Source organism: Selaginella moellendorffii, unplaced genomic scaffold (assembly GCF_000143415.4).
Source record: "Selaginella moellendorffii unplaced genomic scaffold, v1.0 SELMOscaffold_5, whole genome shotgun sequence".
NCBI lineage: Eukaryota > Viridiplantae > Streptophyta > Lycopodiopsida > Selaginellales > Selaginellaceae > Selaginella > Selaginella moellendorffii.
Window position 1 is genome coordinate 603,924 of NW_003314266.1, and position 12,115 is coordinate 616,038.

At 44.4% G+C, this 12,115-nt stretch overlaps 2 protein-coding genes across 2 annotated transcripts; one reads left to right on the forward strand and one right to left on the reverse strand.

The window, feature by feature from the left end:
• Positions 1 to 1,051: 1,051 nt before the first annotated feature.
• On the reverse strand, positions 1,052 to 2,062 carry LOC9658443 (basic 7S globulin 2). The gene has a single exon (XM_002965019.1). The coding sequence runs from the start codon at positions 2,060 to 2,062 to the stop codon at positions 1,052 to 1,054; it is 1,011 nt and encodes a 336-aa protein (XP_002965065.1).
• A 4,882-nt stretch (positions 2,063 to 6,944) lies between these two features.
• On the forward strand, positions 6,945 to 9,378 carry LOC9659659 (MLO-like protein 13). The gene is made up of 15 exons (XM_024669818.1): positions 6,945 to 7,098; positions 7,155 to 7,212; positions 7,271 to 7,533; positions 7,595 to 7,711; positions 7,771 to 7,831; positions 7,912 to 8,006; positions 8,057 to 8,131; positions 8,185 to 8,270; positions 8,317 to 8,366; positions 8,419 to 8,459; positions 8,508 to 8,678; positions 8,735 to 8,770; positions 8,839 to 8,906; positions 8,956 to 9,016; positions 9,077 to 9,378. The coding sequence occupies exons 1-15, from the start codon at positions 6,961 to 6,963 to the stop codon at positions 9,311 to 9,313; spliced, it is 1,557 nt and encodes a 518-aa protein (XP_024525586.1). The 5' UTR covers positions 6,945 to 6,960; the 3' UTR covers positions 9,314 to 9,378.
• The last annotated feature ends 2,737 nt before the right edge of the window (positions 9,379 to 12,115 follow it).

Here is a 12,115-nt window from a genome sequence, read left to right on the forward strand (position 1 = left end):
TCGGGGGGCGTGGGGGGAATCTCTCCTGTTCTTGCAAGATGTCGGAGATCACATTCCTCTTCCGGAGCCATCCCTTGGTCACTGGATTGCTCCTCCTCGGCCTCAGCCCGGTGTGCGTTCTCATCCTGGTGCTCTTCTCGCCGCTGCTGGTGACGTTCATGCTCTTCATGCTGGGGATCGCGGGGCTGGCCCGATCGAGGCGCCGGCTGGGGCGTCACAAGAGCCGGCGGAGGCGCTACAAGCACCGCAGCGCCGGCGATGGATTCTTCTGGGGCGACGATCTGGTAACAAGCGGGAATGAAGGGCTGGAGAGCGAGAAGCAGCAAAGGGTGAACGAGTATCTGGAAGACCAGCTCAAGAATCTCGAGGACCTCAGGCCGCTGGAAGCTCCATTCCTGGGAATGGACGACGCCTGGGCGGCTCCTCTCGATCCTTCCTCCTCTTGGGACGGATTGGACGACGACGACGACGACGGTTTCTTCCCGGACAATTGCGGCGCTCGCAGCGATGTGTCCGACCTGGGGGATGAAAACTCCGGGAGTCTAGAGGCTTGGCAGCAGCAGAGAATTGGCGGCACATAGCTTCCGGGTTCTCGTGTCGATCGAGCGCGTCGGTGGGATTTTCACTGGATCATGGTTTTGTGGGTGAGAATTTTGGCAGGATTTCTCTTACACCCCGTCTCCATCCACTTGATTTCTCAGGATCGCCGCGCCTTCAGGATCGTGTGGTGGGGTTGTGTGGACGGATTGATCAACCAAATTAAAGTCCGCGCATCGTCAATAAAAAAAATTGGGGATATTCCAGCCCTTAATTGTCAAAATCGTCGTGCACAGGCTTGTGTTGTCTCGTCTTTCTAACGCTTCGAAATTTTCTTCGCGTGTACTTGAACCAAACCATATAATCTATATAAAAAATCTCCATCGATCCAACACAAATGTCAATAAGCTGCTTTCCCAAGGAAAGTAAAACATCGCTATCATAAACGTTTATTACGTGGAAGGAAAGAAAACAATCGCTGATACTGTAGTAAAGTACGCGCAGTTTACCAATGCTAATTTACCATTGGAGTCGATAAATCGGCACAATTACCACCCATGCCTACCAGCGATTTACTAATGCCCAGCGTTTTCTTCGCGAGATTGAATTCCAGGACGTGGTCTTGCTGCTGGAACGTTCCAATCGCCGGGGTGGAATCCTCGCCCCCATTGACAATCCCCACGCAAAACAATCCGGGCTCTCGCGTGGGCACCAAGTAATTCGCCGCCCCAATCTCCCACACGAATCCCCCGGCAAACGCGAGCCTGATCGTCGGCAGGCTCTCCATCGCCGCCGCCGAATCGATCCGGTAGCAGAGGTCGAGCGCCCCAAATCGAGCGTTGGCGCGGCTCACATTGGATTGGGCGACAAGGCGATCGCGCAGGGCTCTGTAGGACGCGCCTGGCAGTGCAGTGTAGCGGCGATGCGTCCCAAAGAGGGCATCGCGATCAAGCGCTATCCTCACGCCACCCAATTCAATGCTCGCCACCCGAGCACTGTAAAAGCCTGACGATGCTCTCAGGCGCGAAAGCCCTAATTTTAAAATTTTAAATCCCCGGCCACTCGCGCCAAATCTATAGCTGGTGGCGCCAAAAAAGAGAGCGCCATAGCCGGCAGAGGGCAAGCAGTAGGAGAAGGTGAGAGGGAGGCCAGCTGCCCTCGCCAGCTGGGCGTGTAGGGCTGACTCAGCAGGGCCCAGGCCAGCGATGCGTACGGGGGCGCACGCTACCTGGATCTTGCGTAGGACGACAGGTGGACCAGTGGTGGTGGAGAGCGTGAAGCTTGTGTTTGCCAGCGTGGGCTTGGAGCAGGGATAGAGAGGGAGCGTAGCGCCGGTGTCGATCGTGAATGGCGTGGGCTTTGGATGATCGCCCTTGCGATGGATGGCGAGAATGGCGAGAAAGCTTTGATCGCCGGGCTCGCTCGTCGTTGGGAGGCGAGAGGAGGGCTGAATTGGGGCAACGAGCGCGGCATTGGCGATGATGCCATGAAAGAGCCAGAGAAAGGGGAGGATCCGGGTGATCATGGCGGAAAGGAATGGAAGATCTCCTAAGAGCAGCAGCAATGAATGTAGAAGGCATGATGTGGTGCTTAAAAGCAATGGCAGTGTCTCCCATTCCATTCCTTGGTGTTCAAGCCTGTCTCCCATGACTTTGGAGTAAACTTCACGGATTTGATTTGAAACTTCGCGCCAACTTTTCTAGGGCTTCACAGCAGGAATATTTCTAACGAGGCTTTGTTGGGTTTTCCAAGGAAACAGATACACGACGAAAGTTTCCCTTTTGCGATTCGGCCTTTCGTCTTTTAGGTGATCCGCCACGGTAGGGGAAGAGTCTCACGGAGGAGGTTCTCTGGAGATCACTCCAACATGGGCATTTGCGCTGCCACTTTTATTTTGGTCTCATTGCTGCTGAAGCGAGCGATTCACTACGCTGACAAGATGTATACATCCATAAGAGCTTTGATCGAGGATTGATCGAAATTGGAAGTGGGTACGCAAGCGTCCGGAGAAAGTTCTCGATAAAGTAAAAGAATTATTGATTCTCCCGAGACTGAGAGCATGCTTTTTGGGATTTCTTTCTCTCCTGCTAAATGTGCTGCATCCGTCCATAGCCAAAATCTGTGTGTCACGCAACTACATCAACCATTTGCTTCCCTGCAAGATCAATGCGAATGAGGTGCAATTGCTCGGAGAGAGCCCCAAGAGCAGCCCATTGCCGCCAATCAAGGAGGCTAGTGTTCCTCAATGTAGACAAAGATCATCCACGAAGAGTTCTGGCTGGCGGAAGAAACACAGTCTAGCAGTGCTTCCAAAAGGTATATTACATTCAAACAATCACCATTGTCTCATTGCTAGATCCCATTCATCCCGGCTGAAGGTGTTCATGAGCTCCACATTTTCATCTTTGTGCTTGCCATTGGCCATGTCGCCTACAGTTGCTTTACATTACTATTAGCCAGCCTCCAGGTCTTAAAAATGATCTAAGATTATATCAACAATATGGTTTGATATTTTACACAGGTTCATAAGAGGGCACAGGCTCTGCCTGGTAATCTTATCCATAATTAAAATAATATTATTTATTCGTGTGCAGGTGGAAAAACAGAGCACATTTTTGAGGAAGCATACCAACTCAATTTGGAACACGTCTCATACTCTCCGCTGGATCATAAGTTCAATACTTAAAAATACTTAGCCTGACCTTATGATGTTCTAGTCCTGTTTCTTTGGGCAATTTGGTAGTGTGACATTCACAGAATGCAATACTCTCTGTCAAAAATAAGAAAAACTTGTTTCACACAAACACCTTCTTTCTTGTTGGTAGAATCACAGGCTTGCAAATACATTTGACTTTCAGAAGTATGTACTTATGTTTTTGAGGACAATTTCAAAATGATTGTTAGCATAAGGTGAGTGTTGGTAATCACTTAATTATATGATAATATTATCATTATGACAGTTAAAGTGATAGCCATAGACAATCCAAACTGCGAGGAGCTCAACTATATGATGGTGCTCAAGCCATTGAAGTTTGGCCCGCCATGCTTCTTGAGTCATTGAAGTTTGGCCAATCAAATATCAAAAACAATGATTGCAAACACAAAACTAACACATAAACCATGTTACAAACCATTATTTCAAACTAGAAATACTCACAAAACTCCCATTTCGCGTCATCGCCAATGCAGCACTTGTCACCCCTAATCCAGCACTCGTCGCCCCAACCCAACCCTCCTCTTGCCTCCCAACAATAAGTGAGCCCAGAGACCAAAGCTTTCTCACCATTCTCGCCATCCATTGCAAGGGCGAAGTCCATGCCATTCATGATGGACACCGGTGCAACAATTCCCCACTGGTCTACTTGTCATCTTACCACAGTGACTCAGCAGGGCCTAGGGCACACGCCACCTGGATCTTGCCGACTCAGCCCAACACGCCCCTGCTTGCCCAGTCACATCATCTGCCGAGCATTGAATTGGCTGGGTGGTGAATTAGGATAGTGGATGCTACAGAGCTCTGCATGATCACCTTGGTGGTGAGGATCGAGCCTGATACTGATGATGTCTGGCAGGGAGGAGTTGGATCAGATTGGAGATGTGGCGACCAGGCCCACGAAACTCCATTGTGAGCTGTGTCAGCGCTTGCTCTACTGGATCGATTTAGCAGCTGTGATGGGGAGCCTGCTAACAATTAGGCTCGCATTTAGCAAGGGACTTGGTGACCACACAGAGCTTAGATTGTTTTGACTGGGGATTGTCAATGGGGGTGAGGATTCCACCCTGGCAATTGGAACGTTCCAACAGCAAGACCACATTTATAGCGGCCCTTGTGCTGACATGGCTCAAAAGTTCAATGTGGAAGGGGGACAGATTGTTAGCGAGGATCAGCTGGCGTGTTCTTGATGTATCAGGGGGATAGATTAAAGGGGAAGGGGATTTTGGAGTTAGTGTGAGGTTAGGAGATCGGGCTTTGTCTTTGGGATACACAGCATCTTCTCACTTGGTCTTACACCCAGAACCGTTATAGTGTCATTGGGTTAATAAATCACTAGTATATACATGTTTTTTCTAGGGTCACTAATGACCCTCTCTCCCTAAATTCCTTTGAATGCCACAGAAACATCATTAGAGGCTGGGCAATTGTGTTGTTACAAAGGAGGAATTAAGCACGCAGTAAGAGTATAGAGCAGCTGTAGAAGTAGGTGTCCATTTTCCACCTATGGTTGTTCACACCTACACACCACTACATGGTGGGAAGTGGTCGTAGATGTGGGAGGATTCACTATGGCTTGGTAGATATTGTACTTTACAGTGTTCATTGCCCTTTGAGCAACCCCATTTGGAATGCTCATGGTTTGCTTAATATCTCTAGAATATGCTTGGATATTCTAGGATATTTTACCATTTAACAGTTGCTATATCTTGTATTTATAATTTATAAACTTTTTAAAACCTTTTTTAGTATATTCTTTCTTATTCTTGATATGCAATAAGATTAATCTTTTGTTTATAAATTAGAAACATACTTATAGCTATAAACTTCATTTGATTAATTAGATTAATAAATAGGAATAACACTATTATTGCTACATGCAACATGTAGCAAATTTTTTTGAGATTAAACCATCATTCATAACGTTGATTGAGTTGTTAATTGACTAGCTTTGTCTAAAGCTAGTTGAACCTTGATGTATAAAACAACCCCCTTCCAAGTAAGAAGCTTGAAGGGCTAGAGCCCTATAAAACATCTCTTTGTATGTAGTTCAATTCTAATAAATTGATATTGAAATTCCTTAAACTTGTCCCTCTAAAGTATAAAGGGCAATTATAGAGATCTTGTATTAGGAGATCTCTTAACTTCTCTTACAAGCTCTCAATTCTTCTAAATGCCCTTAAATGCCTTAGCCTTATAGAGAGGAATATTTTAGGAACTAACATATTTTAAGTATGTTCCATATCGCAAAAGGTGACTATGATGGGATTGAGTAAACTCTATAGTGTAAAGAGAACTCATAACAAAGCTATAAAAGTCATGCTAAAATGCTACACCAAATGAGGGAAATGTGAAATGAAGAAGAAAACCAAAGAGACTAAAGGAAAAACCCAATGGGACAAATTCTAAAGGCAAATTAAACACTAGAAAAAAAATGGGAAAAAAAATAAAGAAAACAAAGTTGAAAAGATAGAGAAGAAAAATAAAATAAAAAAGCAAAAAGGCAAGAAGCTTAAAGGATAACAAAAAATAAACTTAGATTATGGCTACAAAGTCTTCAAACCTTCGTGAAATTCCTTGAATAAGCTCTTAAGTTGCCTTTCAAGAGTGGATAGTGACAACAGGATGTATTGCTCAGTGGTGGTAAATGCTAAAGTGAAGAAGATAATGAACGTGTGAAGGAATAAATAAAGGCAAATGTAGGAAGAGGTGAAAGTTAATAATGAAAATTTGAAATTGAAAGTTGCAACTATTATAAACAACTTAAAATGTTGGAAACTTCACTTGTTTATTCGTGGCATTTATCGACAGATGCCTGGAGCAAGAGAATGTGTTAGCAATTAATAGCTTGCTTAAGAAAGTGGCTTGGGCATATGCTGAATGATGCTAGCTCAAAGAAAAACCACTGCAAAAGTTCTAATATGGCACAATGATGTAAAGTTTCAAATATATCTTTTAAATTGGATGTCAGATTTAAATAATCTCTACTGTTGTTAAAAGGTATTTATGGCCATAGTGGAGTGCCCAATGCAAATATTTGTTGCAAAGAATGGCAATATTGTGTAGAAAAAATAGTGTGTGATCTAGTAATGTGATAGTGATGAAAGTGATTGTCACAAATGTAACTATAGATATTGAAAATTATCTGTTACCAAATTATTTCAGATATTATTATCTTACTGTCATGAATTCAAAGCTAGTTTGAAAACCAGTCAATAGACCAGAAAAGCGTTAAAAAAGGAAATCTTAAACTATCATTTAGTTATGAAGATTTGTGATCATTGCCAAGGAGTGGCATCAATGAATGTAAAAGCCACGATGTTAAGGCTTAAAAGCGCTGGTGTCTTCCGTTCCATTTCTTTGGTTTTTAAGCTTGATTTTGGAATTTGATTGCACCAAAATTTCTAGGGCTACAGTAGCGTGGATCAAGTCCTCACTTAGATCGTGGCATAACGTAGAGAGAATTAAGAGGGATCATGAAGAATTTCTAGCAAGGCTTTATCTCCTGCCAAATCCGTGTTGAATGGTTCGTGGATTCTAGGTGACTTTCCATGGAAACAGTGTGGAAACAGTGATTAATGTTCTCATGCACGACGAAAGTTTCTCCTTTGGCGATTGATGTGATCTCTTCTCTCTCTCTCTCTTTTTTAATTTGTTTTAGAGCATGTTGACGCTATTAAAATGGACATTCGTCTTTTGGGCGATCGGCCATGGCCGGGGAAGAGTCTCACAGCAGCTTGCAAGGCGGTTCTCTGGAGATCACTCCAACATGGGCATTTGCGCTGGTTTGTGGCGCTTTTATTCTCGTGTCATTGCTGCTGGAGCGAGCGATTCACTACACTGGCAAGGTATACATCCAGAAGAACTTTGATCGAGGATTGATTGCAATTGGAGTGATTGACAGTGGGTACGCAAGCGTCCGGAGAAATCTCTAGACAAAGCTCTCGACAAAGTCAAAGAAGGTTGCGCCAAGTTTATGAATTCTCCCGAGAACTTATCTCTTCATCTCTCTTGCCTCAGAGCTCATGCTTTTGGGATTTCTTTCTCTTCTGCTAAACGTGCTGCAGCCGTCCATAGCCAAAATCTGTGTGCCACGCAGCTACATCAACCATTTTCTTCCCTGTAAGATCAACGCGACTGCGGTGCAATTGCTCGGTGAGAGCCCCAAGAGCAGCCCATCCCCGCCGCACTCAAGGAGGCTACTTTTTGTCAATGTAGACGAACATCACCCTCGAAGATTTCTTGCAGGCGGGGGCAACACAGTCTCGGAGTGCTTCCAAAAGGTTAACTATCAAATTATGCTATATGGCTATCCAAAAAAATGTTGCTATTGTTGTTGACCAGGGAAAGATCCCATTCATCTCAGCCGAAAGCATCCATGAGCTCCACATTTTCATCTTTGTGCTTGCAATTGGCCATGTCGCCTACAGTTGCTTCACATTACTATTAGCCAGGCTCCAGGTTTGAAAGGGTATTTAGATTATCAAGCTCCTAAAAATGTGGTTTGACATTTTACCCAGGTTCATGCATGGAATGCCTGGGAGAAGAGGGCACAGGCTCTGGTTTGCGTGGATCCACCAGGTATTCTTCGTTTAATATTATTAACAGAATTCTTATATTCTTATAAAAATTATCATTACTATTCGTGTTTGACAATGCAGGTGTGGCCTCAAATAGTGGCCTGAAAAGACAGAACACATTTTTGAGGAAGCATACCAGTTCAATATGGAACACATCTTCTACTCTCAGCTGGATCGTAAGTCAAAGCTTAATTTCAATTTTACTTCGTCTTACCTGGTGTTCCAGTCCTGTTTCTTTGGACAATTTGGTAGCGGTGTCACATTCACAGAATACAATACTCTTCGTCAAGGTTTTATCCAAGTAAGCAAAGTTTGCGGGCCTCATACAATACTTTCTTCCGTTTTTTTTCTTAGAACCACAGGCTTGCAAACACATTTGACTTTCACAAATACGTACTCCGTGTTCTTGAGGACGATTTCAAGAAGGTAGTTGGCATAAGGTAAGTGCAAATATTATGGTTGGCTATCATTTATTATTATGAACAGTTCTCTATTGTGGGTGTTTGTTGTTATATTCGTCCTACTTAATGTCAATGGTATGCGACTTTTAGTTTGATTGGGCCCTGTAATAAAGCTCTCATTCTGCAGGGTGGTATACGTATTTCTGGATTGGATTCATCCCTCTTGTGGTATTATAGAGCTGGATTAAGGTAGAATTTTCACGAATAATTCTGCAGCTGCTACTTGTGGTTGGAGCCAAGCTCAAGCATGTAATTCTCACGCTGGCTGTCGAGATTGCCGAAGAGCAGAGTGGCGTGAGGTGCGTGGTTGTGAATCTACGAAACAATTTGTTCTGGTTCAAGAAACCACAGATCATGCTTTACCTTCTTCACTTTATACTCTTCCAGGTAACTGATCATTCCCAAAAAATATTATAAATATGTTCGTTGTTTTATTTTTTCAGAATGCATTTGAGCTCGCTTTCTTCGTCTGGGTTTGGGTCAGTTTCTGTACCCTTGGTGTGTGACATTCTCCAAATTTTTATTTCTTTTTTATTATTTTTTTCAGACAAGTTTCGGTTTTGGTTCCTGCTTCAGAAACAAGCTCAGCTTTGTTGTGGCACGCCTTGTTATTGGGTAGGGAAATTTTTGTAGAATCTCTTTTAACTCTTCCTCCTTTTGCTAGATTTCTCATGTTGGGTCTCAGCAGCTATAGAACTCTGCCACTCTACGCATTAGTAACCCAGGTATATCATCCAACTTTAACGAGGAACAATTAATCCTGTTTAAATTTCTGTTTCAAAAAGATGGGAGACGACTTCAAATTCGGGGAGCAAATCCAGAGCGCTCTCACAAACTTACGTGCAAAAGTCAGGGCCACCAAGAAAAAAGGTGGCGGACAATCAGACGCAAGCTCCAACGGCCACCAGCATAGTCCAAACTCTAACAACCATCAGGAAAGGAGCTCAAATGGACATGACCAAAGTTCTCATCAGGAAAGAAGTTTGCAGGATAGTCCCAATGAGATCGTCCACGAACCATAGATTTGGACTAAATGACCATTAATGTTTATAGAATCTTATTTACATGCAAAAACAACTGGTAGATCTGTGTTGGTGGATAAGAAAGGCCATGCAAGTTTGTGGGCACTCTTTATAAACCCCACCCCATTTCTCTCTCGACAGTGTCGTGTCTCAGTTCATATGTTTTGATCGTTTCTCTCATCCCATGGCAACAATGCTGGTAATTCTCATCGCTATCTTCGTCTTTGCCACTAGAGAAATCTGAAGATTCAATATATACGAATCGTAAGTAAAATTCAGTTGAATCACGCAATGAAAAATTTCATAACAAATTTCACAATCTAGAGCTAAGCTTACGTAGCATGTGACACATTATGTGCCATGCCTACATGGCAGTATTGTGGGAGGAGTAGAACAATCGGTGGATCGTTTGACTGGTGCGGCGGATTGACGAGCGCTCTCAGCCGAGAGATAGCAGCAGATTGGAGCAATCTCGTGGATTGGAGGTGGGGTTCTCATCTATGGCACAGCTCTGGCCTTCCATTCCGATACATGGCACAGGGATCTCGCAATGTCGGCCACGATGTCGTGCGGCCAGCTCCATCGCCCGTCACGAATTTGGGTCTAGGACGAGAGTAGGTGCGAGTGAAGATTTTCTTTTTCTTTTTCCGACACCTACATTCGTTTCTATCCGGCTTATGGGAATTCAAGGACAACAAAGGAGGGAGCTCCAAGAGTTTTCTTCTAGGCAGCAGAGGTCTAGAAGGAAAACTCGTTCTTTCCAAGGCTAAGGCCGAGCAGGAGAAAAATGGTGGCTTACTGCTGCTGATCCTCTTCGCCAGGTTCCGAGAGTATAGATAGCGAGCGAAAATCCAACGAGGAGCCTGAATTCGAGTAAAGGAACTTCCAGCGATGAAAGCCACTCGTTCACCACTACTGCTAGCGTGGAGGACGACAAACCAAAGTCCTGGTTCGACAGGATACCAAAGAGATGGCAGATTGTAGCCTTGTGGTTCCTCCTGTGCAACATGGATCGGGGATGGCTTTTGAACTTTCGTTTCTCTTTTTGGATGGAAACTGGCTCGCTTGACTAGAAAATCTTTGTGAACATTACTATTCTCCCAATGGCTTCCGAGTTCCATTGGAACTTCACCACACTCGGGTTAGTGCAATTGTCATTCTTTTGGGGATATCTTCTCACACAGGTATCTTGAGTGGAGAATAAGGTTTGACGCTTCTTTCTTGCAGATTGCTGGAGGTGTGTGTGCAGACAGCATTGGAGGGAATTTTAGCCATCCTTCTTGGCTGGCGGAGATATCAAAAGGCAGGCAACCACGACGCTTCTCCAAGCTCTCCCAGCCGACGAAAGGCGTCCCTTGAAGTCGTGGTGACAATGGCGGAGAACTTTACCAGGCTACTTTTCCTCCTCGCTTCCAGGTCGTCACCGCGGACAATGGAGTGTGTTTTGCTCTCAAGCCCGTGGCCAACTAGTTAAGTCCTTTCGTTTTCCCTTAGAAACTTCTCTGGCTTCGCTAGCTTTTGTGTCAAGTCTAGGCCATCTTTCTCTCGATCTCTCTCTGTTTTATTTTTCTCTTTGGCGTCTGACTTGTGGGATCCACAGGTGTGACTACTCGGTGCTTCCCGCGATCACAACACCGTACGTGAGAATAACGTAAGACGACTTTGTTTTTTTCACCTCCACTGACTTCTCTAAAACACGCAGAGACGGAAGTACATTGTAACGAAGAAACAAAACCGACGTAAGCCCCTTTGCTTCTCTTGACTTGTGGCAGAAACCAGCACAAACTTTCTTCCATCCTTTCTCGTGTTTTACTCTCTCGTTTCTCCAGGTTGAATTGAATTGCCGGGGCCACAGGAGGAAGGTATGTATATATGCGCTCAATTTTGGCTCTTCGTTGTTGGTTAAGCATTTGCAGCATTGTTTTATGATCTACAGGTGATGCAATCCATTGGTTTTCTTGGCAACTTAGCCACGTCCATTCGCCTTCTCTGTTCCCATGTAAGATCCTCTCCATATCTCGCTTTAAGTGGAAGTTTGGTTTGATATTTGGTCTCTTGCAGGGTTGGATGCTTTCTCGCAGTCGGGATTGTGTTCCAACCATCAAGATATTGGCCCTTGCTATGTGGTAAGCAATTAATCTGGCATATCCTACTTCTGGTCAGAATTGATACTGAGCTTGTAACAGAGAGTACTCCCCAATATGGCCGGAGTTCTTCCTGGTGTCCTGCTGCAACAGCTCGTCTTGGTAAAGGTTCCTACTTCTACTCATAATGAACTAAACTTCTGAAGAAACTCGTTGCTTTGTTTTAAACTATTTTTGTTCTCACTAATCTCCAGGAGCAACACATTCAGCAAGCAGTGGACCAACCAGACAAGAGCAGCATGAGCCAAGCAAGACCAGCCAGGCAGCCACACCCGAGCAAGCAGTGATCCAGCTCCATCAACAAAGCGATGTGGGGCAACGGGAACTGATACCTAAGTGCCAAAAAGGGAACCACCTACTACAAAATTAAACGGCCAAGTGTCACATAGGGACATGGGGAGTGGAGGCAGTGGAGCATCTATGGGGCAGTCCTCTCAGGGAAGTTATATGTACTCAAATTGGAAATGCAACTTTTGATGGCCATTTGCCTACATGCAGCTTGTTGCAAATGCCAAGCTGGGGCATCTGGAACACAGAACTCAAATGACTCTCAAATAGTCTTTTGAAAATCAATATCACTGAAATGCAATTGTGGCTATAAAGAGGTTCATCTATGCTTATGCTTTTCCTTTTAACATCATTTGTTCATCTTTTTGGG

Coding starts and splice junctions, on each gene's coding strand:
- LOC9659659 (XM_024669818.1), top strand. CDS start 6,961: ATGGCCGGGGAAGAGTCTCACAGCAGCTTGCAAGGCGGTTCTCTGGAG. Junction 7,213..7,270: donor TCTCGACAAAGTCAAAGAAG/GTTGCGCCAAGT, acceptor CTCTTGCCTCAG/AGCTCATGCTTTTGGGATTT. Junction 8,771..8,838: donor CTTTCTTCGTCTGGGTTTGG/GTCAGTTTCTGT, acceptor TATTTTTTTCAG/ACAAGTTTCGGTTTTGGTTC.
- LOC9658443 (XM_002965019.1), bottom strand. CDS start 2,062: ATGATCACCCGGATCCTCCCCTTTCTCTGGCTCTTTCATGGCATCATC.